Here is a 27343-nt window from a genome sequence, read left to right as displayed (position 1 = left end):
GCCATCTCATGTCAAGCTTCTCCTCCCCCAGCACCCCGAGTCCTTCTCTCCAGGGCTGCTCCCAATCCATTCTCTGCCCAGGAGGTGGCACTTCCATACCCAGCCCCATGCAGAGTGCCAGGGGCAGGAGGGATGCTGGCAAGTGGCCGAGGCTGGAGAGGAGCAGGAGGATGGGAGCCCCTCTTCTCCTCCCCAGGCTGTTGCAGTTGGAGCTGTGGAGTGGAAGTAACAGGCGGTGACACCAGTGCCCCAAAAAAGCCACCACCAGAACAACAGTCAGGACCATGGAGGAAGCAGGCAGCCGCTCTGCTCCCAGTGCTCACCAAGGAGCTCTGGGCATAGCCCTAGGACAACCTACAAGGGCACCCACCCTGCGACACCCTGTGGTGTTGAGGCTGAGGAGGGCATCGTGCTGATAGTGACTTGGCTACTGTATGAGGGAAAGGCTGTGGATGGATCTTCCTGGACTTCAGTAAAGCCTTTGACACAATTTCTCCCAGCATTCTTCTCCAGAAACTGTCAGCCTCTGGCCTGGACAGGCGCACACTCTGCTGGGTGGAAAACTGGTTGGGTGGAGGGCCCAGAGAGTGGTGAGACATGGAGTTAACTCCAGCTGGAGGCCAGTGACAAGTGGTGTCCCCAGGGCTCAGTGCTGGGTCCAGCCCTGCTCAATGTCTTTATCAATGACCTGGATGAAGGCATTGAGTGCACCCTTAGCAAGTTTGCGGATGACTCTAAGCTGGGTGGAAGTGTCGATCTGCTGGAGGGTCAGGAGGCTCCAAAGGGATCTGAACAGGCTGGACCGCTGGGCTGAGACCAATGGGATGAGGGTTAACAAGGCCAAATGCCGGGTCCTGCACTTGGGGAACAACCCTGGAAAGTGCCTGGAGGAGAAGGACCTGGGACTGTTGGTTGACAGCGACTGAACATGAGCCAGCAGTGGCCCAGGTGGCCAAGAAGGCCAACGGCATCTTGGCTTGGAGCAGAAACGGCGTGGCCAGCAGGGCCAGGGAGGTTCTTCTCCCTCTGGACTCGGCACTGGGGAGACCGCACCTCGAATCCTGGGGTCAGTTCTGGGACCCTCACCACAAGAAGGATGTTGAGGCTCTGGAGTGAGTCCAGAGAAGAGCAACGAAGCTGGGGAAGGGGCTGGAGAACAAGAGGAGCAGCTGAGAGAGCTGGGGGTGTTTAGCCTGGAGAAGAGGAGGCTGAGGGGAGACCTCATTGCTCTCTACAACTCCCTGAAAGGAGGTTGTGGAGAGGAGGGAGCTGGGCTCTTCTCCCAAGGGACAGGGGACAGGACGAGAGGAAATGGCCTCAAGCTCCACCAGGGGAGGTTTAGGCTGAACATTAGGAAAAAATTTTTCACAGAAAGGGTGATTGGGCAGTGGCAGAGGCTGCCCAGGGAGGGGGTTGAGTCACCTGCCCTGGAGGGGTTTAAGGGACAGGTGGATGAGGCACTGAGGGACATGGTTTAGGAATGGTTGGACTTGATGATCCGGTGGGTCTCTTCCAACCTGGTGATTCTATGATTCTAATGAGAAACTCCTGGACATTCCCAAGGGTGGCACTGGGACAGAGCTGGGACAGCCTTGATGTCACAACTAAAGCAGCACCCGATGAGCTCCAGCCCTAACGGGAAGAAAGGAAGAGAAGAAAATGGCAGGCGAGACAACAGGAGCAGGGTTGCTTCGCCTTTAAAATAATGCAGCAAAATTAGCAGCTCTGCAGTCATTAATATGCAAAAATGCAAATCAGGAGGTAATTAAGCTGCAGTCCTCCGGAGGATATTTCCATCATAATGAATTCTATTGTCAGGGAAAGAGCAGCCAGGAGGATTTATGTTGCTTATATTAATATAAAATATGAGTAGCAAAGAGTTGTCCTTGCAAGGTTCTCCATCACCAAGGCAAGGTCCCCACCGCCGAGGCAAGGTTCCCACCGCCGAGGCAAGGTCCCCGTCACCAAGGCATGGTCCCCATCACTGAGACAAGGTCCCCATCACCAAGGCAAGGTCCCCATCGCCAAGACAAGGTCCCCATCGCCAAGGCAAGGTCCCCATCGCAAAGGCAAGGTCCCCATCGCAAAGACAAGGTCCCCATCACCTAGGAAACACTCCCATCACCAAGGCAATGTCTCTGTCACCAAGGCAAGGTCCTCATCGCCAAGACAAGGTCCCCATTGCCAAGGCAAGGTCCCCATTACCTAGAAAACACCCCCATTGCCAAGGCAAGGTCTCTGTCACCAAGGCAGAGTTCCCATCACCAAGGCAAGGTCCTCCATCACCAGGGGACTTGGATATCACAACCATGGGAATAAACAGCCTCTCCTTTCCCCTTCCCTCTGTGCCACATCCCTGCAAACCCCCAGCCAACTGCTGCCATTGGTGCCATCCCCTGTGGTGCTCGCTGGCACCGAGCCCTGTGGCGGGGCTGTGGTGGCTCTCCACCCACCCAGGAGGCAATGAGGGATCCAGGATATCAAGCAAAGCAGGGGGTGGGGGTGGGATTTTCCCTGGTACCTAGTGTCCAAACCCATCAGGAACCCTTCGTCCCACTCCTGGCTAATCCCTGGATGCTGAAGAACACTTTGTCCATCCCTACCTTCCCAGCCCATGAGGCGCTGGTGGACAGGACCTCGTGGAGGTTGGCACTGGCCGTTCCACAGGGCCCCTTGGGCACCAGGATGGCAGGGACATAAAACTGGGGGGAGATAACGTGGGTAACCCCCAGGATTTGTGACGATGAGGGCAGCCAGATCTCTGAGCCATGTGAGCAATGCACCAGCCAAAGGGCCACCTTTGGCTGGTTCTCGGGTGCCACTTGTCCCCAACACCCTCCACCGCAGCCCCCATCCGCAGAGGGTCGCGAGCCAAGGTGCAACCTTCTCCTTTCATTCCCACCAGCATCATCCACTGCGGCAAACAACCCAAACCCCCCCAAACCCGAACGAGTTGGCTGGGTGCCACCTTGCAGCTGCGGCCTCCCGGCTCAGCCTGGCATTTTTCAAATGTCAAGGCAAAAAGCTTTGGGGCCGGGGGACTCAGGGGGCTCCTCTGGGGCGGAGGGGGCTGGGGACAAGGAGGGGGACAGGAATGGGGGCAGGAGAAGGGGGAGGGACACCCGCAACCCCTGCAGCTGGTGTTGGCATCGCTGCGGTGGAAGGGGGAGTTGGTTCTGGGTTAGGTGGGAGGGAAGCGGCTCCATCTCAGCAGTCGCTGTGGTTGAGGCGAGAGAAGAAGATTATTTTGAAAAAGAAAGAGGTAAAAAAAAAAAAGGTGGAGAGGAGCCGGGCACAGAGGAACAGCTGCTCCCCCAAGACACGGGGCTCGCTGCTTGCCTGCAAAGACACTCAAGGTTCTTGGGAGCCCCCGTCCATGGCACCTCCAGCCCCGTGGTCGTGGTGAGGTGGGGAGGGGCTGGGGGCAGCAGCCAAAGGCACAATTGCCATCCAAGGGTCCAGGAGCTCATCTCCAACCCAGGTCACTGTCACCCCGTGTCACCCACTGCCACCCAGCATCACCTGCTGCCACCCCACATCACCCCTTACCTCCCTCTGTCACCCACTGACACCCCCTGTCACACACTGCCACCTCCTGTTACCCTTTGCCACTACCTACTGTCACCCGCTGCCACTCTCTGTCACCCACTGCCACTCACTGTCACCCACTGCACCCCCTGTCACCCAGTGCCACCCCCTGCCATCCCATGTCACCCACTGTTATCCACTGCCAAACACTGCCACCCCTTGCCACTCTCTGTCACCCACTGCCACCCACTATCACCCTTTGTCACCCACTCTCATCCCCTGTCACCCACTATCACCCCATGCCACCCACTATCACCCTCTGTCACCCACTGTCACCCATGTCACCCACTGCCACCCCATGTCACAGGGAAAGGTCCCCCCTCCCCAGGGGACCGTGGGGTTCAGAGCTGGCAGGGGACACTGGGTGTGTGTCAAGGGACCCGCTATCCCCAGCAGCACCATCCTCATCCTCAGCGCAGCCGGGGGACACTGCCTGTGCCCAGGGTGCCACACGGATGCCAGCAGCTCCCCCCCGCCCCCCCACAAGTCACCACAGCCCCTGTCCCCCCCCCACCCCCCCATCCCCGTGCACCTGCGAAGCCGGAAACCTTCACCACCTTGGTGGAGCTGGAGCTGGGGCACAGGGGGGCTCCATCTCCCCCCACCCTGTGCTCACCCCTCGCCGGGGGGCAGCAAGGACTTTGCCCTGGGGAGGCTCGGAGCCCCCTGCCCCATCCCTGGGTGGGGAGGCACACGCGGGTGTGCTGGGTGCTCTGGGAGCGCATCCACATGCGGGTACATTGGGTGCTCGGTGGGTCCCTGCACACGCGGGTGCATTGGGTGCTCGGTGACTGTGCACACACGTGGGTGCATTGGGTGCTCTGCAGGTGCATCCACACGCGGGTGCATTGGGTGCTCGGTGGGTACCTGCACACGCGGGTGCATTGGGTGCTCGGTGAGGGTGCACACCCGTGGATGCATTGGGTGCTCGGTGAGCGTGCACACTCATGGGTGCATTGGGTGCTCTGTGGGTCCCTGCACACATGGGTGCATTGGGTGCTCTGCGAGTGCATCCACACGTGGGTGCATTGGGTGCTCGGTGAGTGTGCACACACGTGGGTGCATTTGATGCTCTGCGGGTGCATCCACACGCGGGTGCATTGGGTGCTCAGTGGGTGTACACACACGTGGGTGCATTGGGTGCTTGGTGGGTGTGCACACTTGTGGGTGCATTGGGTGCTCTGCAGGTGCATCCACACACGAGTGCATTGGGTGCTCGGTGGGTGTGCACACACGTGGGTGCATTGGGTGCTCTGTGGGTGCATTCCTGCACACGTGGGTGCATTGGATGCTCTGTGGGTCCCTGCACACATAGGTGCATTGGGTACTTTGCGGGTGCATCCACACACGGGTGCATTGGGTGCTATCTGGGTCCCTGCACATCTAGGTGCATTGGGTGCTCGGTGGGTGTGCACACTCGTGGGTGCATTGGGTGCTCTGCGGGTGCATCCCTGCACACATGGGTGCATCGGATGCTCTGTGGGTCCCTGCACATGTGGGTGCATTGGGTGCTCTGTGGGTCCATCCACACATTGGTGCATAGGATGCTTTGTGGGTCCCTGCACACACATGGGTGTATTAGATGCTCTGTGGGTGCATCCACATGTGGGTGCACTGGGTGCTTGGTGGGTGTGCACACACACGGGTGCATTGGGTGCTATCTGGGTCCCTGCACACACGGGTGCATTGTGTGCTCGGTGAGTGTGCACACAGATGGGTGCATTGAATGCTCAGTGGGTCCGTGCACACGTAGGTGCATTGGATGCTTTGTGGGTGCATCCACACGCGGGTGTGTTGTGTTCTCTCTGCACACCTGCCCACATGGGTGCATCATGTTCTCTGCGGGTACATCCACGCCAGGCGGGTTGGGTGCTCTCCGGGTCCATGCATGGGCACGTTCTCTCCCCGTGTGATGCCTACACCAAGCAGCATCAGTGCTGAAGAGCTGTGGTTGGCACTGTCACACCCATGTGTGACAAGTCATCCCCAAGTGACAGGGGACAGGACGAGAGGGAATGGCCTCAAGCTCCACCAGGGGAGGGTCAGGCTGGACATTAGGAAAGAATTTTTCAGGGAAAGGGTGATTGGGCACTGGCAGAGGCTGCCCAGGGAGGGGGTTGAGTCACCTGCCCTGGAGGGGTTTAAAAGATGCGTAGATGAGGTGCTGAGGGACATGGTTTAGCGATTGATGGGAATGGTTGGACTCGATGATCCGGTGGGTCTCTTCCAACCTGGTTATTCTATGATTCTATGATTCTATGATTCTATGATGATCCAGTGGGTCCTTTCCAACCTAGTGATTCTATGATTCTATGTGCCCCCCTCCCCAGTGCCCTCCTGAGCTCCACTAAGGCCAGTGGGTGCTGGCAGGGCTCTGGGGAGCACAGGGTGCTTTAGGAACAATGTGCGACCCCTCCTTGCTGTGTCCCAGCCCCACGGCCAGGGTCACAGAGCCCGATGCAGCCTGGGAGTCCTCGGTTTCCTGCCTCTCAGGGGGCTCATGACCCAGGCAGGCTGCTCGGGGGGTGTCACCTGGATGGTGGATGGGCAAAAAGGGTTTGTGGTGGTGATGGTTGACAAACTGAAATCAAACCAGGTCCAGAAACTGAGTGGGCTGAGGGCAGAACCCCAAATTTACTTCCCTGGCCCTGAGGATGCACCTGCCCCATGAGCTTAGGGGCTTACAGAGTCCCCAGCCATCGCCCTAAACCCATCTCAGGGTGGTTGGTAGAGTCAGGAGGTTGGGGTCCTTGCTGTCCCCAAGAGAAGGGGCCACCCTGGTGTTACCATCCCAAGAAGGACCCTTGAGGGCATCAGGGCATCTTCTTCAGCCACCATCAGAGCAGGGTCCCGGGAATGGGTTGTGTCACCACTGCCTGGGGGGCTCTCAGAGCACTGAGGCTGGGGGGAGGCTGCGGTGGAGGACGGTTGGGAGAGGAGCACCCGTGTTTACACACGATGACATGTGAATTCCCCCCCGGCGGCAGCACCTCTTGAGGTTTGAGGTGACATCCTGCCTGCTGCGTCGCGCTGTCACCCCCAGTCCGGGGGGCCTCTGGGGCAGGTAGGGAAACCGCAGAGGCAACAGAGGCAGAGCCGGGGGTACACAGCTCCCTGTCCAGCTCTGGCTGCACCCAGTAAGCTATAAATCAGGGTGACATCCTCCCTGCCGAGCAGCAGGTTGGAGCAGGTGAAGCCTTTTCATCCATGATTTATTTTGGGAGCACACATGTGGAGGCAGGATTAGAGTTGAACCCCGTAGCCCCTCATCCAGCCCCAAGCATCCGACCCCTCATCCAGCCCCGAGCACCCTGGCTGCCCATGTCCAGCACCCACACCCCCTGGGCACATCCAGATTTGGAGCACAGCAAGTTTTAGCTTCACTGCTGGTGAAAACAGAGATAAGGATGATGCCTGGTATCTCAGCCAGGGATAAGGGAGGGATGTGGGAATAAGAGATTCCCCATTAACCCTGTGTGGAAGCTGTAGTGCCAGCTCAGCATGCTGTGGTATGGGCACCCAACACAACTGTGTGTGCGTGCACCCACGGAGCTCTCAACACACGTCTGCTTGCACCCCCAGAGCACCCAATGCACCCATGTGTGCTTGCACCCACAATGTGCGTGTGTGCAATCATGTAGAGAGCATCTAACATATCCACAGAGCACCCAACATACCCACGTGTGTTTTCACCCACAACGCGCATGTGTGCAATCATTTATAGAGCATCTAATGCACCCACATGCGAGCACACACCCACAGAGCACCCAATGCACCCATATGTGTGTTTGCACCCATAACATGCATGTGTGCAACCATGTAGAGAGCATCTAATGCACCCACAGAGCACCCAACGCACCCACAGATCACCCAACGCACCCACGTATGTGTTTGCACCCATAACATGCATGTGTGCAACCATGTAGAGAGCACCCAACGCACCCGCGTGTGTGTGCACCCAATGCACCCATGTGTTTGCACCCACAGAGCACCCAATACAACCTCATGTGCACACACCCAATGCACACCCCCACGGAGCACCCAATGCATCTGTGTGTGTGTGCACCCACAGCACCCACGCATGCAGGGACCTACAGAGCATCCAACGCACCCCCATGTGCAAGGACCCAAACAAAGCCAAGTGCCGGATCCTGCCCTTGGGGCACAACAACCCTGGGCAGCTACAGATTAGGAGAAGTCTGGCTGGAAAGCTGCCTGGAGGAGAAGGACCTGGGGGTGTTGGTTGACAGTGACTGAACATGAGCCAGCAGTGGCCCAGGTGGCCAAGAAACCCAGTGGCATCTTGGCTTGGATCAGAAACGGTGTGACCAGCAGGTCCAGGGAGGTTCTTCTCCCTCTGGACTCGGCACTGGGGAGACCGCTCCTCGAATCCTGGGGTCAGTTCTGGGCCCCTCACCACAAGAAGGATGTTGAGGCTCTGGAGCGAGTCCAGAGAAGAGCAACGAAGCTGGTGAGGGGGCTGGAGAACAAGAGGAGCGGCTGAGAGAGCTGGGGGTGTTTAGCCTGGAGAAGAGGAGGCTGAGGGGAGACCTCATTGCTCTCTGCAACTCCCTGAAAGGAGGTTGTGGAGAGAGGGGAGCTGGACTCTTCTCCCAAGAGACAGGGGACAGGACAAGAGGGAATGGCCTCAAGCTCCACCAGGGGAGGTTCAGGCTGAACATTAGGAAAAAATTTTTCACAGAAAGGGTCGTTGGGCAGTGGCAGAGGCTGCCCAGGGAGGGGGTTGAGTCCCCTTCCCTGGAGGGGTTTAAGGGACAGGTGGACAAGGCACTGAGGGACATGGTTTAGTAATTGATGGGAATGGTTGGACTCGATGATCCAGTGGGTCTCTTCCAGCCTGGATATTCTATGATTCTATGATTCTATGAAACAGCACCCAACACACCCATGCGCACAGTCACCCGCTGAGCACCCACATGTTCAGACACCCCAGGGAGCAATCAGGTCCCGCTGTGGGTGCCCCAGCAGGCAGGAGCAGGGGAAGCCGAGGCGCTTGGCACTTGTTGAGCTGTGAGCACGGTGCGATGCAGAGATAAGGCGTCTGCCGGCTGCCAAGTTAAACTGAGGTCACAGCAAACCCAGACTGGCGAATTTGTCCCCACAGCCCCGGTTTACACACACACACACACACAGAGCCAGATGTAAATTGTCATTTGGAGCAGATTTGGATCCTTCCACCTGGCTCCTCTCCCCAAAAGGCACCGTTACCCACAGCACCCGAGCTGATGGCTTCCAAGCCACTTTTTGCCTAGTTTTGCTCAAAATCTGAGGAAGATGCTCTGCGGGAGAGGGGTAACTTCTTGGGAAGCTGTTTTATTTCACAGTTTGAGCAAGGTGTTGGGGATTTTCTCTCCCTGTGTGAACATGGGGCTGATGTGGGGTTGGTGTGGGGCTCAGCTGTCACAGCACAACCCTGCCAACTCCCAGGCTTTCCTTGCTGTCTAGGCTCCCCTGTGCTCCAGCCCCACAGAATCATAGACTCATAGCATGGTTTGGGTTGGAAGGGACTTTAAAGTTCATCTAATTCCACCCCTGCCCCGCGATGGGCAGGGATGTGTCCCACTAGATCAGGCTGCCCATGGCCCCGTCCAACCTTAGAGTTGTAGAATCATTAAGGTTGAAAAGAAAACGCTAAGCTCATCCAACCCAACCATCAGCCCAACACCACCATGTCTACTAAACCATGTTCCAAAGTGCCACGGCTACGTTTTGCTTGAACCCCTTCAGGGATGGAGACTTCACCACCTCCCAGGGCAGCCTCTGCCAGGACCTGACAATCCTTCTGGGGAAGGAATTTTTCCTTTTATCCAATCTAAACCTCCCCTGGTGCTACTTGAAGCCGTTTCCTCTAGTTCTATCCCTTGTTACTTGTAGGAAGAGACCAACACTCACCTTGCTCCAACCTCCTTTCTGGGAGCTGCAGAGAGCGACGAGGTCTCCCCTCAGCCTCCTCTTCTCCAGACTAAACAACCCCAGGTCCCTCAGCTGCTCCTCGTAACCCTTGTTCTCCAGCCCTTCCCCAGCTCTGTTCCCCTCCTCTGGACATGCTCCAGCCCCTCAATATCTTTCTTGTAGTGAGGGGGTCCAGTTGCCAGCACCAGTGGCACCTCCTGGAGGTGGCAAAGCTGGGACCCTGCAGACCCTCCTCAGTGGCTTGTGCTCCAAGTCACAGGAAGCTTTGAAAGCAGCTTCACAGGAACTTCTTGGCTGCACCCATGGGCAGTTCAGAGCCTTCAGCACAGCCCAAATTGCTTTTCTACCTTTTCCTCTCCCCTTTCCAAATATGCTTTTTTTTTCAACCATTAAGCTCCCGATTTTAAATAAAACTCTTATGACACACGCACCCCCCAATCCCCAACTCCCTGACCCTCAGAGCCCTCAAAAGAAGAGAAAGCCCCGCCAAGTGTTGGAGGAGAGCAGGGAGCCCAGGCTGGGGTCTGTCAAAGGGAACAAAAGGCACAGCCAGGGTTTAATGAGGGTAAAAAGTCCCCTCGCCAAGCCAAGGTCTCCTCTCCCCCCGAAGATTCTCCCAGCAGCCCCTCCGGATGCGGGTTTGCAGGGAGCGGATGGGGAGGGGGTGCAGGAGGTGGGGGCAGCACGGGGGGAGGCAGCGCAGCCGGATTCGAACGGGAGACGCCTGACAGATGGGTCTGCCCTAGATTTCATGACTGGCTGCCGTTAATCTGGTTTCCTGAGCCCTTCCCCCCGCTTCAGACGCAGCAGCCCACCTCCCCATGGCTGGACCGGGGGTCCCTGCTGCTGGGGTGGGGGGTGGTGAGGCCCCGCAGGGACACAGGGTCAGGGACACGGCACTAAGGGGGTCATCGAGTGTCCCCAAGCTTTGGTACGGGGACCCACCAGCCCACAGCCAGAGCCACAGCACCCTGCTCCATCCCAAACAGCCCCTTGGGCACAGACTGGGACCCAGTGCTGGGGTGTCCACTTCTCTCTTCTCCCACGCGTGGGAGGAGATGGGATTTTACCGCTGTGTCCTTTTGCATGCCCAAGGCATCTCTCCATCCTCCTCTTCCTCCTTCGGTCCCCCTTAACCCACCTCTGGATTTCATCCCACCTCCCATCTGCCATCCCCTTGCAAAGCTGTGGATGCCAGGAGGAGGATCATAGAATCATAGAATCATAGAATCATAGAATCATAGAATCATAGAATCATAGAATCACCAGGTTGGAAAAGACCCACCGGGTCATCAGGTCCAACCATTACTATCAAACACTAAACCATGTCCCTCAGCACCTCGTCCACCTGTCCCTTAAACCCCTCCAGGGAAGGGGACTCAACCCTCTCCCTGGGCAGCCTCTGCCAGTGCTCAATGACCCTTTCCATGAAATTTTTTCCCTAATGTCCAGCCCAAACCTCCCCTGGTGGAGCTTGAGGCCATTCCCTCTCATCCTGTCCCCTGCCCCTTGGGAGAAGAGCCCAGCTCCCTCCTCTCCACAACCTCCTTTCAGGGAGTTGGAAAGAGCAATGAGGTCTCCCCTCAGCCTCCTCTTCTCCAGGATAAACACCCCCAGCTCTTTCAGCAGTTCCTCGTAAGGCCTATTCTCCAGAGGCTGGCAGGGACCCAACAGCTCTAGCTGCCAAACAGGAACCCATGGCTAGGCTGTAGGACTTCTGGCTGTTCCCCGCATGGGGACATCGTCCAGTGTCACCCCCCTGCCCCTGCCACACAGGTGGGGCAGAGCACGGTGTGGGGAGGGATGCTCTGCTCCCCTTGGCTGCCCTTTGCTGCATCCCCAGGCCATTGAAATGCAGCCCCCCAGGGTCTTCCCCCGTTTGTAGCTCAGCCCTCCCAGGAGTTTCTGCTTCTCCTTCCTCTCAGCTGAAGTGACGTGAGCTCCCGGGGTTGCCGGTATCTAATTTTACCACTGTGCCGGTGCGGTTGGCTCCCCCACCCACGCACGGCGTCGGCCCGGGGAAGCGAAAGAGAAGCAGCGCTGTGGGCAAGGCCGAGTGGGAGGACACAGTGGAGATGCACCTGCGACCGCGGCGAAGGACAGGCAGGAGCTGGCAGAGCTACAGCATCCCTGTGTTCAGCCCTTCCCGGGAGAGAGGGGTGGGCTTGGGGGGTGTTGTTCGGCTCCAGCCTCTAGCACCCTCTCAGACAAGGTGAGCTGGGCTCGTGTGTCCTTCCAGGAGGATCCTAGAATGGGTTGAGTTGGGTTGGGTTGGGTTGGGTTGAAAGGGACCTTCGAGATGATCTCATTCGGAACCCCCTGACATGGGTAGGGACACCTCCTACTAGATTAGGCTGATCAGAAGCACATCCAGATCTCAGTCCCTTGCTGTGGAGCTGATCTATAAATTCAGGTGACTCAAGGCCAGTTTCCCAAAAGCACCAGGTCAGTTTTTCATAGTATCATAGAATCACAGAATCACCAGGTTGGAAAAGACCCACTGGATCATCGAGTCCAACCATTCCTATCAAACACTAAACAAAGTCCCTCAGCACCTCATCCATCCGTCCCTTAAACCCCTCCAGGGAAGGTGACTTAACCCCCTCTCTGGGCAGCCTCTGCCACTGCCCAATCACCCTTGCTGTGAAAAATTTTTTCCTAATGTCTTAAACCTCCCCTGGTGGAGCTTGAGGCCATTCCCTCTTGTCCTGTCCCCTGTCCCTTGGGAGAAGAGCCCAGCTCCCTCCTCTCTACAACCTCCTTTCAGGTAGTTGTAGAGAGCAATGAGGTCTCCCCTCAGCCTCCTCTTCTCCAGGCTAAACACCCCCAGCTCTCTCAGATGCTCCTCTTCTTCTCCAGCCCCCTCACCAGCTTCGTTGCTCTTCTCTGGACTCGCTCCAGAGCCTCAACATCCTTCTTGTGGTGAGGGGCCCAGAACTGAACACAGGATTCGAGGAGCGGTCTCACCAGTGCTGAGTCCAGAGGGAGAAGAACCTCCCTGGACCTGCTGGCCACGCCGTGTCTGATCCAAGCCAAGATGCCATTGGCCTTCTTGGCCACCTGGGCCACTGCTGGCTCGTGTTCAGTCGCTGTCAACCAACACCTGCACACTGTCAGGTTGATCTTTGCTCCTGTGCACAAGTTTTGGGTGAGTCTTCGGCATCTTCCACCCATGCCAGAGCCACATGCAGTAGGACAAGGTCACGGTGCAGACACAGAGGTCAAGGACTAGGCTGTATAGAAGAGCAACCTGACCCAGTGGGAGGTGGCCCTGCCCATGGCAGAGGGTGGAACTGGATGGGCTTTAAGGTCCTTTCCAACCCAAACCACCCCACGATGCTATGATTCCCCATGCGGGTGGGGCTGGATCTGGCAAAACCCACCCTAGGCAGAGATGACAAGGAGGGAGGATGGAAAATGAGGCTGAGACGCAACCCACTACAAACCTTCTTTTTCTTGGAGAGAAAAAGAAGCTTGAGCTGCTTCTGCTGCAGCAAAAGATGTTGCCAGGATGTGGCCACGTCCTCTCCCATGGCCGTGCCCCGAAGTGTGGGGGAAGGAGCCTGAAGGAGGGACTCACCTCACCCGGGCGGTTTCTATTACTCCCCAAATGATGCTGAAACTTGACATTATATCACGAAACCCGCTAAGGGAAGAAATCTGTGTAGGGAAGGGAAATCCCCCAGCTGGTCCCAACGAGGCTTCACCCCTGTCGTCTCTTTCCCCCGCTGAAAAGGTACAGAGGCCACCGCAGTCGCTAGCATCCCAGGGCTTGGAGCTGCTCCACTTTGGGGCATGTTTGCAAACTGAAACTTTCTGAGCCTCACCTACTGCAATGATGTATTTATTTGGCTGTTGAGCTTGAAGAAGCTGGAAAGGCGCCCTGCTAGCAACACATTTACATCCCAGCAGCAACCAAAGCCCCAAACACAGGCAAAATCCTCCCATCTCCTCCGGCCTCTTCCTCACCGGGACTTTGGGCTGGGTGGAGGGGACTTTTCCAGCTGGGAGGGAATATGTTGGTGGTCCTTTAGCTGGGGGCTGCCACCTTCCTTGTCCATGGGGAATATTTAGCCCCAGGTTTAACAGCATCCTCAGATCCTGCTGTTTTCAGCATGAAGAAGTACCGGGTGGGACATCTGTCACCCTGATCCGCACCCACAAGCAAGGCTCCCACCCCAGTCCCTTGCTCTGCACTCAGCTCCTGTGACAGATACGTCCTTTCCTCCATCTCTCTGTTCCTCTCCACCTCACTCCTTCCCTCCTCTCCCTCCCTTTGTTCCCATCCCTCTTCCCTGAAGCCTCCTGCTTGTGCCTCTGCCCAGACCGGGGCTGCCAGGACAGGCAGGGACCAAACTCCCTTCTGCCTTTGCCCAGCAGAACTTCCTTGCCTCCATTCCGGAGAACACATCTTATGGGAGAGGCTGAGGGACCTGGGGTTGTTTAGTCTCAAGAAGAGGAGGCCGAGGGGAGACCTCATCGTTCTCCGCAGCTCCTGGAAAGAAGGTTGTAGTGAGGTGGGTGTTGGTCTCTTCTCCCATGTAACAAGGGATGGGATGAGAGGGAATGGCCTCAAGTTGCACCAGGGGAGGTTCAGATCGGATATTAGGAACAATTTCTTTACAGACAGAGTGGTGAAGCCCTGGCAGAAACTGCCCAGGGCAGTGGTGGAGTCTCCATCCCAGGAGAGGTTCAAAAAACATGTAGATGTGGCACTTTGGGATATGATTTAGTAGAGATGGTGGTGTTGGGTTGATGGATGGACTGGATGAGCTTAGAGGTCTTTTCCAACCTTGGCAATTCTACGGTTCTACTACTAACCTTCTCCCACCCACGAGCTCTTTCATCCAGTGCCAACCTCGCCCTGCACCCTGGCAGGGGAAGACGCTCCCTACCGCCTCCCCCTTCTGGGGCACCCATTGAGATCCCCACCCCAGCCTTGGAGGAGGTGTTAATACAGTGTCTGGGTGCGGGGGTGCCTTTTCTTTCCATTCAGAGGAGATTCCCCAGCTCCCCCGCCCCGGTGAACGCGTACAGAGGGTTTCCTGTTCGTAGGCGGATGCTATCCTGGGCCACGGGCTGCAGTGGCGCGGAGGGGGACACCCCACCTGAGGCTGGGGACGCCGCGTTGCCTCCTCCACCACACTGTGCCGGGGGCACTTGGCATGACCCCACGTCACTCTTAGTCGATTTTAAGGCAGCTTTTCCAAGCAGGCAGGATCGTATCCTCCAGGCAGGCACAGGATCCCCAGAGAAGTCCTGGCCCAGGTTGCCCAGAGCAGTGGTGGCTGCTCTATCCCTGGAGGAGTTCAAGGTCAGGTTGGATGGGGCTCTGAGCAACGTGATCTGGTTGAAGATGTCCCTGCTCACTGCAAGGGGGTTCGACTAGATGGTCTTCATGGTCCCTTCCAACCCAAACCATCCCATGATTCTGTGCTTCTGTGATCCTGTTGCTGAGGAGATAGAAGGTGCCCTCAACCTGAGGCACCCAGGGTGGGATTTCTTTACTATGAGTCGACTAAATATTACAATTTGGGGACTACTTTCCCCTGAGCCCCAGGAAAGCCTGTGGGGCTGGGATGAGCTGCATCATGGCATGCCGCATCCCTGGTGGTGCTCAAGGCCAGGTTGGACGGGGCTTGGAGCAACCTGATGCAGTGGGAGGTGGCCCTGCCCATGGCAGGGGTGGAACTGGATGGGCTTTGAGGTCCCTTCTGACCCAAACCATTCCATGATTCTATGATTCCATGACCTCACATTTCCCAGGGGTCCCATCAGCACCCAGTGGTCTGGGGATGATGGGCTGGAAAATGTTGTTCTGGGTGTAATGATAGAGAGAAGCAGCATGGTGGCAACAGGAGGTGGCCAGAGCGTTTGTCATCACTGATGCAGCAGGGCAGCGTTTTGATGGAGCAGTTTTGCATTTTTCAACATTTGCACAGAGTGAGGGGGTTTGCACTCAGAAGAATTCCCCACAGAATTTTCCAGCAAGCTGCCCTGAAGCTTTTCAATGTGTGGTTGAGAACTTTCCATCCCGGCTCTGCCGGCGCTGAGAGGTGAGCGGAGGTGTGTGCAGCAGCCGTGCTCCTCTGCAGGGCCCAGCTCTCCAGCAGGTCTGGAGATGGGGCTGGGACTTGCCCCGTTCCCCTCAGTGCCTCCTCTCCATCCCACTGCTGCTCCGGATGGGATGTGGCCCTTCCTGGCAGGTGCCCGTGGAGATGCTCAATGGCCACTCCACACCGTTGAGGTCTGTGCTCCAGCAGAAAAGCTGCTTCCCTTCCCTTTGCTTCCATTTCCCTATCTGCAAATGGGTCTGGAGGCTCTGCAGAGGCCAAGAAGATGGGGATGTGAAGCAGCAGCTCCTGCTGAAGCCAACTTCTGCCCACCCATGGGACCCTGGGGACACATGCGGCCCCGGCGTGGGTTCCTGTGGGGCCATCACCCACAGGAGCTGAACCTGATCGGTGATGGGGTCCATCCTGCTGGCCCTGGCGATGGGGACCCTCGGGATGGGCACCTGGGGGGTCAGGGCCACTGGTGTCCTTGCTCCACGCTGTGTCTGAAAGACAGGAGGAAGAAAGAGAAAAAGAGGCTCTACTTGAAGGCAGGAGAATATTGTGCCTTTGGCATCACTTCTGTCCCCCACAGGTGGAAGGAAAGGAGTGAAATACATTGGAGAGGCAGACACGTCGCTTCCACCACTGTCCCCCTGGGCTGTGCTGAGGGCTGGTCCCCATGGGACACGGGCAGGACATGCTGGTGGGCAGCCCCAGCACGGTGACGAGCTCAGATCTACCATGGCACTCTGGATTGTCCCATGGGGGATATTCACTACCATCACTCACCTTCAGGAGTTATAACAGCAGCAGGCCTTGTGGAGGGCCGCTGGGGGCAGCCACTAATATAAAAGGATGGGTTTGGGGTGCTGCTGGTGGCATCTGCCTGCCCTTTTGTGAAGGAAACATCCATGCACAGGGATGAGGAGCAGCCCCATGGGGCAGCCAGGAGCCAGAGAGCACCCTGTGGGTGCCACAGGGTGGCTGGGAAGGAGAGGACACCCTCAGAAAAGAGGGGGACAGTGTGGCCAAAGGGTTTGTAACCACTGGCTAAGCCGCCTGGAGAGCCTGAGCCAAGCCCGAAGCCGAGAGCCCATCCCCTTGTAGCCCAACTGCTGCACCCTCACAGGGAGCTGGGGACGGAGTCGCTGTAATGTGAGAGATGGGCGGATTTTAAAAGAAGAAAAAAAAAATAAATTTTTGAGGCTTTTTCCCCCCCCTCTCTCCCTGTTGTTGTTGTTGTCCATAAATAAGAACCAACCCACCATTTCCAGCCGAGGCCACTTGTTTTAAATTTCCTGGCTAAAGTGATGTAACAGCTGTGCGTGATGCAACGCCATGTGGAATGCATCATGCAGGAAACCAAAAACAAAACTGCTTCTCTGGCCAAATACTCGGCATATGTTCTTCCCCCAGTCCCCGGTGTGAGGGTCCCACAGCCCCCAGGGCTGGGCTGGGCATCCTCGATGCTCCCGCGGGCCCTGATTCTGGGTGCCTACAGGAGGAAGGCGAGAGAGCAGCTGGGGGAGAGGGCACGGAGAGGGGAGGCAGCTCCTTGGTCCGCGCTGGCTGAACTCTGGGTGGTTTTTAATTAAAACCGGTACAAATCAAGAAGTGGCACTTTGCTGAGGACAAATAAACCCATGCAAACATGTGCTCTGCCACAGAGAAGAGGCTCCGAGAGGCTTTTCGTGGTGGTTTCCCCCATTTCCTCTCCCTTCTCCCCCTGTTTTTCTCTGTGCTGGGGCATCACTGCAATGGTTGGGGCAGCCAAAAGCTGCTGATGGCTTTACTGAGGCTCCTGCCACCCCTGTGTCCCCCCAAACCATTGCTGGTGGGATAAGGGGGGGTTCCCTGACTCAAGCTTCTTCACAGCTGAACTGCCTGGTGGGGTTTAACCCCCCCTCCCCAATGCTGCAGGGAAAATCAAACTCTCTTGGATGCCCAGGACCATTGCTCTGCCCCATCCTTCCTGCAGCATCCTGGCTGCCCTGCACTCAGGGCCAGTCCCACTCCCACAGGAGTCTGACCTGCCAGAAAGGGCAGGCAAGAAAGGGAAGAAAAAGAGGAGAAAGGGAAAGGGGGGGGGGGGGGGTTTGAAAAGAAGAAAAGAGGAAAAAAAAAACCAAACCCTTGAGGCTGCAGTGGGAAATCAGAAGTCAGAGCTGAGGCATTTCGGCAGCCGGGGCTGGAATGTCTGACTCACACTGTGACTAAATGCAAATATGAACTCAAACTTGCTCCTTAAAGTCGCCTGGACACAGAGCGAAGCTCTGAGCTCCCACTGTCTCCTTCACCCCAGGACTCCTGATGAGCTGGCCCTGGGGACAAGCATCCACGGGAGCATCCTCCACGGTGACAGGAACCAATGATGCTCTGCACCTCCCAGCTTGTTTTACCTCCCTGAAACTGGAACAAAGAGAGAGCTTGGGGGGCTGGATCCATGGGGGACATGCTTGCCTTGTCCTGCCTCCCACCGACCCCCACGCCAAGGGGACCTCTTTGGGCTGCCCTGATTTTTAGGGGTACGGGGACTTGGTGCAAGGACTCTGTGCAGCCACAAGCCCTGCTGGGAGGTCCTGGCCCATCCATCTCTTCTGCACAGGACACCATGTCCCTCGCGGTGCAAGTGGCTCTCACACACCATCCCTGGTCATTAATAGATGGGGCAAGAGTCTGGGTTCCAAATGGGGGGACTGGGTCCCAGCAAGCAGTGCCGTACCCAGCCACACCGTGGTGGCTGCTCCATCCCTGGAGGTGTTCAAGGCCAGGCTGGATGGGGCTTGGAGCCTCTGATCCAGTGGGAGGTGTCCCTGCTCATGGAACTGGATGGACTTCGATGTCCCTTCCAACCCAAACCATTCTATGATTCTGTGATTATGACTCCCATTAACCAAGGGGCTCATTTCCACAGGAGGTGGCAGACAATGGCCAATCCGGAGCGGGTAGAGCTGAAGGCTCCTTGCTGGGGCTCACACTGGATGCCCAGAGAGTGGCTGGGCTGCTCCAGCCTCACCAGCACGGCCAGGTTTACCTCCAGCTTCCAGCTTCTCAAAGACACCAAATGCTTCTGCAACACCAGCCGCTGTTCCTCAAAAGAGGGAGTGTTGGATGGACGGGCTCTTCCCCTTCCAGCAAGCGGAGCTGAGCCCCAGAAAATAACAAGCCCATGAGGGATGGCCTCCAAGCCTCCTGCAGCCCACGCCTGTCCTGGAGCCTCCACTACACAACGGGTTTTTCCCCTGGCATCACCAACCCCAAGTATTCCAAGAATCATTGTGAAACCGTTTTATTTAAGCCACAGCTCTTGATATTGTAGGACTACGACACAACCTCAGCTCCATTTACTTACTTATTAGTTGTACATTATTAGCACTCGCGGTTGTGATGAGAACTGCTGTCCCCTCCTCTTGGAGGGGTGCGGATGGCTGCTTGCAAGCTGGTGGCCAGTGGTTCCCCCTTCACACGCCTTGGACCACAACCAGGACCTCGCTGCCAGCCCAGACACATCCTCATCCTTGCAAAATCAGCCTAAAGGCTGTTCTCACCCCCCAAGGAGGATCCATGCCGATGTCAGGAGATGACTTTGGTCGCCGTCCCCATTTAAATTCTGTTTTTAGAAAACAAGCCAAATGGCCTGGAGGCCCAGGGAAGAGCTGGCCCAGGAGCCGGGCTGCAGAATGGGGCCAGGCAAATGAGAGCCGCCTCGCGGAGTGACAGCTTCGCTCCTCCTCAAAGCCTCCCTCGCATGGTGGTGTGGATGGGGTGAGCGAACACTCGCAAGCTCCTGCCTCTACTTTTACACCTGCTGGAACGAATTGAACTGGGTGCAAAACACCGGCTCTTCGCTGCACCCTGACCAGAACAGGGATGCAACATTGAGTTGAGAGCCCCAGCTCCTGGCTTCCTTCTCCCATTCTCCTTCCAGTAGGGAAAAGGGCTCCAGGAAAGCTGGGGAGGGGCTCTTGATCAGGGAGGGCAGGGATAGGATGAGGGGGAATGGTTTTGAGCTGAAAGAGGGGAGATTGAGATGAGATCTTAGGAAGAAATGTTTTGCTGTGAGGGTGGGGAGGCCCTGGCCCAGGTTGCCCAGAGCAGGGGTGGCTGCCCCATCCCTGGAGGGGTTCAAGGCCAGGTTGGATGGGGCTTGGAGCCCCTGATGCAGTGGGAGGTGTCCCTGCCCACGGCAGGGGGGGAACTGGATGGGCTTGGAGGTCCCTTCTAACTCAAACCATAAGCGAGCAACCAATGCAGGACAAAGAAGCTGCTGGGGTGCCAGGGGAAGGTTGTGGCGAGGTGGGTGCTGGGCTCTTCTCCCACGCAACAAGTGGTGGGACGAGAGGAAACGGCCTCAAGGAGAGGTTTAGACCTTATAGAGGAAAACCATCTCTCCTGACAGAGCGGTGAAGCCCTGCCAGAGGCTGCCCGGGGCCGTGGGGGAGTCTCCATCCCTGGAGGGGTTCGAAGAACACGTGGATGCAGCACCTCAGGACATGGATTAGCAGGGATGGGGATGTTGGGCTGGTGGTTGGACTGGATGAGGTTCTAGAGGGCTTTCCCAGCCTCTGTAACACAAAGCACGCAGCGAGTGGCTTCTGAGTGCGGCAGAGCAGGGAGACGGGCAGGAAGGCGTGAAGGCGGGGACATAAACACGGGGTCTGTATCAGAATGGGCCACGCACCGCGGGCACCGCCGCCTTCGCCCCCTTCCCCACGAGGCTGCAGCCCCCGTGCCCCGCCAGGGCAGGCCCTGGGAAGGACAAGCCCACGGCGGAGGAGCGAGGGGGCGGGAGGCCTCAGCCCCGCGCCCCAGGCTCGGCCGGCAAAAAAACCCGCCCGCCCGCTCGCCCCCCGCGGGGGCCCCAAGCGCGGGGCAGCTGCGGGCGGCGACGTCAACCAGCGTCCGCCCCCGCGCTCGGTGGGCGGGGCCTGGAGAGGGCCGCCCTTGATTGGCCGCGCCGGCTGCCACTCAGAGCGGACGCGGCTTCTCATTGGACACCGCCCGCCGCTCGATCCGTCGATCTCCCGCGTCGTCACGGCCCTTCCCGCCACGCCTCCGTGGTGCTGCGTCCGCCTGTCTCCCTCCGCCAGGAAACATAGTTCCCCGTTCCGGGGTTGGCTTGGGGGGGACCCCCGTTGCAGAACACCCCCCTTCCCACTGCCACAGCGCTCCCGCCGCACTGCAACACGTGAGGCTGCTCTGCAGGACAGTGGGGTGGGGGCTGGGGGGACGGAGCAGGGGATGGCGGAGGGATACAAGGGGTGGGGAGGAGCGTGATGGGGTGCTGGGAGGGGGAGGAGGAGGGAGAGAGGGAGGAGAGTAGAGGGAGGGGGGAGAGAGGGGAAGGAGGGAGAGGGGGAGGGAGGAGAGGAGGGGAGGGGAGGAGGAGGAGGAGGAGGGAAGGAAGGGGAGAGGAGGAGGAGGGAAAGGGAGGAGAGGAGGGAGAGAGGAAGGAGGGAGGAAAGGAGAAGGGAGGGAGAGAGGGAGGAGGAAGGAGGGAAGGGGAAAGGAGAAGAGGGAGAGAGGGAAGAGGAAGGAGGGAGAGAGAGAGTGGAAGGAGAGAGGAAGGAGGAGGAAAGAGAGGGAGGGAGGAAAGAGAGAGATAGGGAGAAGGAGGGAGGAGAGAGAGGAAGAAAGAAGGAGAGGAGGAGGGAGAGGGGGGAAGGAGGAGGAAGAGGGAGACAAGGAGGGAAGAGGAGGGAGGGAGAGTGGAAGGAGGAGGGAGAGGGAGACAAGGAGGGGAGAGGAGGGAGGGAGAGGGAGGCGAGAGATAGGGAGAGGAGGAAGGAGGAGGGAGAGGGAGCAAGAAGGAGGAGGGAGAGGGAGAGTAGGAGAGAGGGAGGAAGGAGGAGGGAGAAGGAGCAAGAAGGAGGAGGGAGAAGGAGCAAGAAGGAGGAGGGAGAGGGAGAGTAGGAGAGAGGGAGGAAGGAGGAGGGAGAAGGAGCAAGAAGGAGGAGGGAGGAGGAGAAGAGGAGGGAGGGAGAGGGAAGAGGAGGAGGGAGGAGGAGAAGAGGAGGGAGGAGGAGAAGAGGAGGGAGGGAGAGGGAAGAGGAGGGAGGGAGAGGGAAGAGGAGGAGGGAGAGGGAGGAGAGGAGGAGGGAGAGGGAGGAGAGGAGGGAGGGAGAGGGAAGAGGAGGAGGGAGGGAGAGGGAGGAGAGGAGGAGGGAGAGGGAAGAGGAGGAGGGAGGGAGAGGGAGGAGAGGAGGAGGGAGAGGGAAGAGGAGGAGGGAGAGGGAGGAGAGGAGAGGAGGAGGGAGGAGAGGAGAGGAGGAGGGAGAGAGGGAGGAGAGGAGGAGGGGGAGCAGGAGGAAGGAGAAGGGAGAAGGAGGGAGAGAGGGAGGGGAGGGAGGAGGAGGAGGGAGAGGAACGAAGGAGGAGGGAAGTAGGGAGGGAGGGAGGGAGAGGGACGGGGAGGGAGGGGCTGGGAGGGCGGCAGCGGGGGAGGCGCGGGGAGGAGGAGGAGGAGCCGGGGGGGGGCGGTCCCGGGGCCGCACGCGCCGCCCGGTGCGGGGCGATCGCGCCGCTCGCTGCATTGTATCCGCCGGCGGCGCGAGAACAATAGGAGCCGCCGCCGGCCCCGCCGCCGCGTCCCCCCCTTCCTCCCCTCTCCCCCCTCTCCTCCTCCTCCTCCTCCTCCTTCATGCGCTGCCCCCCCACCCCCCCCGCCCCGCGCCTGCCCGGAACAGGTAAAAACAATCGGGATGAACCGATCGGAATTGTAATAAAGAGCAGGAAAATGACGGTCGGGGTCCCGGAGGCGCCGCGGGACACCGGGCGCTTCCATGTATTTGGGGGGGGGGGCGGGGGCGGCTCCATTGTCCGCAGCGCAAAGTTTGCTGGGGCGGGGGGGAGGGCCCGTGTTTGAGGGGGGGGGGGGTCCATGTTTGTTTGGAGGGGGTCCCCGCTTGTTTTGGGGTCCCTGTTTGTTTGGAGGGGGTCCCTGTTTGTTTGGGGGTCCCCGCTTGTTTGTTTGGGGGTCCCCGCTTGTTTGTTTGGGGGTCCCCGCTTGTTTGGAGGTCCCCGCTTGTTTGAGGGGCTCCCCGTTTGTTTGAGGGGCTCCCCGTTTGTTTGAGGGCGTCCCCGTTTGTTTATGGGGCTCCCCGCTTGTTTGGAGGGGCTCCCCGTTTGTTTGAGGGGCTCCCCGTTTGTTTGAGGGGCTCCCCGTTTGTTTGAGGGGGTCCCTGTTTGTTTATGGGGGTCCCCGCTTCTTTGGGGCTCCCCGCTTGTTTGGAGGGGCTCCCCGCTTGTTTGGGGGTCCCCGTTTGTTTGGAGGGGGTCGCCATTTATCCAGGGGGGTCTGTTTGGTGGGGGGGGTGTCCCCGTTTGTTTAGGGGGGGTTGTTTGTTTGGGGTGGGTCCCCCGTTTGTTTGGGGGGGGCTGTTTCTGGAGAGGGGGAGCCCTGTTTGAGGGGGAGCCCTGTTTGTTCTGGGAGGGCTGTTTTGAGGAGAGGGTCCCCCGTCTGTTTGGGGGGGGGGGGGGCTGTTTCTGGAGAGGGGGAGCCCTGTTTGTTTGGGGAGGGCTGCTTGTTTGGAGGGTCCCCCGTTTGTTTAGGGAGACTGTTTGGGGGGGTCCCGTTTGCTGGGAGGGAGTGTTTTGAGAGAGGGGGAGCCCTGTTTGTTTAGGGGGGGCTGTTTCTAGGGAGGGGGAGCCCTGTTTGAGGGAGGGGCTGTTTTGAGGAGAGGGTCCCCCGTTTGTTTGGGGGGGGTTGGGAGAGAGGGGGAGCCCTGTTTGTTGGGCGGGGCTGTTTTGAGGAGAGGGTCCCCCGTTTGTTTGGGGGGGGTGTTGGGAGAGAGGGGGAGCCCTGTTTGTTTGGGGGGGGCTGCTTTTTGGGGGAGGAGGAGCCCTGTTTGCTCTGGAGGGGCTGTTTTTGGGGGGATCCCCCGTTTGTTTGGGGGGGCTGTGTGTTTTGGGAGAGAGGGGGAGCCCTGTTTGTTTGGGGGGGCTGTTTTTGGGGGGATCCCCCGTTTGTTTGGGGGGCTGTTTTGGGGGGGAGGGGGAGCCCGTTTGTTTGGAGGGGGCTGTTTTTGGGGGGGATGCCCCATTTGTTGGGGGGGGATCACTGGTTGTCGGGGGGGCTGTTTTTAGGGGGAACCCCCATGTGCTGGGGGGTGTGGGGAATCAATAGTTGGCGGGGGGGCTGGTTTTGGGGGGGGTCCCCCATTTGCTGGAGGGTGGGGGTGGTCTTGGGAAAGGTGAGCCCCATTTGCTAGGGAGGGGGGGCTGGTTTAGGGGAAGGGGGGTGTCCCGGTTTGCTGGGAGGAGATGTCTTGGGGGGGGTCCCCTGTTTGCCAGGGTGGGAGCGGGGGGGGGCACCTTGTGTGGGAGCGAACCCTGTTTGCTGGGGGGGGGCACATCTTGAAAGGGGGGTCCCCCTTCTCTGGTTTTGCCTCAAACTTCAGCAACCCCTTTGTCCCTTGGGAAGGGATGGGGGGCGCTGGGGGGGGGCTCGGTTCCCCACAGCCTTTGTGGGGTGGAGCGGGTCCAATCCTTCGTAGCCACAGATGCTTGGGAAAGAGGGGGGGCTCAGTGCTCAAAAAGGGGGTGTGTGTGTGAAAATAAACTCTCTGAGTGGAGTTTGCTGGGATGGGGGGGGCGAGGATGTAAGATTTGGGGAGGAAGGAAGGGGACACCCATGTTTCCACCCCCCCCCCATTCTCAGCCATGGGTGTTGGATCCTGGGGGTGGGGGGTTTGGGGTTCAAAAAGAGGGGTAGAAATAAACTCCCAGGGTAGTTTGGGATGGAGTTGTTGCAGGAGGATGTGAGGTTTGAGCTGAAGGGGGTCACCTGCACCCCCTATCCCCCCCCCCCAGTCCCCTTCCCTATTCCCAGCTGCAGGTGTTGGGTCCTTGGAGATGGGGGGGCTTGGAGTTAAAAATAAGGGGGTAAAAGTAAATTCCCAACATGAATTTGGGGTGGAGTTGTCTGGGATGTGGGTGATGTGCAGGAGCGAGGATGCAGAGTTTGAGGGGGCTGGAGGAGGGACACCTGCCCCCCACCCCGGTATTCTCCCCTCGTTCCCAGCTGTTGGTGCTGGGTCCTGGAGGGGCTCAGGGTATGAAAAGGGGGTCAAAATAAACTCCGGGGGTGAGTTTTGGGTGGAGTTGCCTGGCATGTGGGCGAGGATGTGGGATTTGGGGGTGCTGGAGGGGGGCACCTGCCCTCCCATCATTCCCATTCCCAGCTGCAGGCGTTGGGTCTGGGAGCGGGGGCGGGCTCAGGGTTCAAAAAGGGGGGTGTGGGTGTCAAAATAAGCTCCAGGGGTGATGATGGGGTTGGAGTTGTCGGAGATGTGGGCGAGGATGCAGGATTTTGGGGAGCTGGAGGGAGGTCTCCACCCCTCTCCCCCATTCCTGAGGGCCAACGGGGACGGAGGGGACAAGCGGCTTTGCAAACGCTGCCCAGACACATGGGTGGCAGAGAAAGAAATGGCTTTTTGAAGCAAAAAAAAAAAAAAAAAAAGCCAAAAAAAAAATCCCCTGGCTCATTTTTACAGTGGCGAAGGGTTTTCACAGTCTGGGCTGATTTAAGCACTTTAAAACTTCATTGAAATGTGGTGGCCGAGCCGGCGTAGCCTGCAAATGCTCCGGATCGTGTGGAGTTTTCTTCTTTTTTTTTTTTCCTCCTTTTTTTTTTTTTAACTGTATGATTAATGAGTTAAATGTATTGGCCAGCTGCCCTTTGTAACCATGAATGAGTTCCTAAAAGAGCAAAAAAAAAAAAAGCCAAAAAAAAAGGGAATCTTTTATCTCATCCCAGGCCTCCCTTCCTCCCGAAGAAATATTTTTCTATCAGAGTGAGCTGGCCAAAAAGATCAACCTCCCTTGAAAAATAATAACCTGTAAAATTGGGAAGAATAATATTTACTGATCTCGCGGGCTTGCCTGGAGGGCTTTATTTTTTTCAAAACTCTCTGAAAAACAAAAATTAGCTTTTTTTTTAGTCCCTTTTTCGGAGCGGTTCGGTTCTGGGGGGGTTTGGGTCTGTCGAGGTTCAGTTCTCTTTGTGGGCATCCACAAATCCAGCCGCTGAAAAAGCAGCTGCAGGTGCTGCACAGCCCGAAGGAAAAAGCTGTAAACCCAGCCCTTTATTATTTTTTTTTTTTCCACTTCTTTTTAAACAAAACTCAGCAAGGACAAGAGGCTCCTGCGGGGAGCGGGTGTGGGGAAGGCGAGGGGCGAGCTGAGCCAGACAAGCGCCTGAGTGATAACTTGCCTGAACCCTTTGATAAATGAGTTGACTCTTTTTTTTTTCACTCCCACCCCCCTCTCTTCGTTCGCCACACGCCAGGACCAGAATTGGCCCCAAACTAGTGGAATTGGCAGCAAAAAACTAACATACAAGTGTGTCTGGTCAATAGAGCGCTTGTTCCAGCCTCGGGGTGCTATGTGAGGACTCCGACTGTGCTCTGGGGTTGGATGCTGGAGTGGCGTAAAGGATTTTATTTATTTTTTTTATATTTTTCCCCCCCCTTTTCTCAGCTCTGTCTTTTTAAAATATTCATCAATGGGGTGGGTAGTTTGCTCTAGTCATTAAAATATCTCCTTCCCCTCCCCCTCGCTTTCCCCAGGACTGCCACTGGTGAGGCTGTGGGAGTATGAATCAGCAGCAGCAGCAGAGAATGGCTGCAGTTGGGACAGACAAAGAGCTCAGTGACCTGCTGGACTTCAGTATGGTAAGGGAGCACGGCTGGGCTTGGGGGGGGGGGTGGGGGGGGCTTTAAAACCCTGGGGGGTTCTGCTTGTGCGCAGCTTTGGAGCTGCAGAAGGGAGGAAATGTGAGCCTGTAAATTGGACATGATGGGTTTCAGATGTGCCGTGTTTGTGTGCGTGCACATGTGCTGCAACTTGTTTATTTTCAAGTTAAAGCGAAGCCTCTGCTCCCCCCACCCCACCCCCTTTCTTCCCCCTCCTTCCCCTCACCCGTGTATTGTTTCCCTGCAGAGAGGTGGGCTGGGGTTTTTCGGATGGGAAATTCTGGGGAAATATAACGGAGTCTTGTGTTCTCTGTTTAAATGCTCACCACAAAATGGGCTGAGTGACTGTTTCTGGAGCAAAGATGTAACTTCAGTAGCTGATTAATTGAGCTTTTTTCCTCTCCCCAGATCCAGACTATTAAACTTTTGCTCCCACAGGTTATTTTGTCACAGTTTGAAATGTGTCCAAGCTCTCCGGCGCATTATTTTTGCAGGAGTTGTTGGACACTTGTGTTCCCCACGCTCTGCTCTTCTGTGTCCTGGAAACCTTTAACTGCATTTAGGAGCTGCTTATTTTTGAAGAAACAGGACCTAAGAGTTCCCCTAGAAGGGTGTGTGCAGCTCAGAGGGAGGAGAAGTCCCTTCTGGTTATAAGAGCCGAAGGTTTGTCCACCCGTGCTGCCGTCCAGGGTCGGCGATGTGCCAGGCCGTACGCTTAGCACGCCGGTGCTGGCTGTTGTTGGCAGGTGACTCGGAGAGGAGAGAGCTTGTGTTCGAAAGAAAATAACTTTGTTGGGTTTCTCTGTCGTGTGCTGCACCCTCATTGCACTCCGAACATGTGTCTTGCTTTTTAGATAAGCAAATGTACCGTGAAGATAGAAAAAAAACCAGCTCCGCGAGGAGGAATAACCATGAGTGGCTCTGGGCTGTCTGGTGTTGTGAAGCCCATGGTCCTGCTGGGCTGATTTTCTTGTCCTGTTGAGAAGGGAGGAAGAGAGGGGGAAAGCAGTGGCACCCCCTGTCCTGGTCCCTCTTGCGCTGGTGGGAGGTGCTGAGGCTTGGTTGCTTCTC

General features: G+C 57.6%; 1 protein-coding gene across 12 annotated transcripts in view; it reads left to right on the top strand.

The window, feature by feature from the left end:
- The first annotated feature begins 20714 nt into the window (after positions 1-20714).
- TCF3 (transcription factor 3) overlaps positions 20715-27343 on the top strand; it is a 95880-nt gene continuing 89251 nt past the window's right edge. For 7 of the 12 annotated variants that reach the window (XM_069878061.1, XM_069878059.1, XM_069878056.1 and 4 more), the window contains exon 1: positions 26098-26251. In XM_069878061.1, coding sequence (XP_069734162.1) covers positions 26174-26251 — 78 coding nt within the window. In that variant the 5' untranslated portion in view covers positions 26098-26173. Of the gene's footprint in view, positions 20767-26090; positions 26252-27343 lie in introns of those variants that run through there. The other 5 variants (XM_069878052.1, XM_069878055.1, XM_069878050.1 and 2 more) reach the window with 4 other exon arrangements.

This window comes from Phaenicophaeus curvirostris, chromosome 28, assembly GCF_032191515.1.
Source record: "Phaenicophaeus curvirostris isolate KB17595 chromosome 28, BPBGC_Pcur_1.0, whole genome shotgun sequence".
In the NCBI taxonomy this organism is placed as follows: domain Eukaryota; kingdom Metazoa; phylum Chordata; class Aves; order Cuculiformes; family Cuculidae; genus Phaenicophaeus; species Phaenicophaeus curvirostris.
This window is presented reverse-complemented; position numbering and strand designations above follow the sequence as displayed.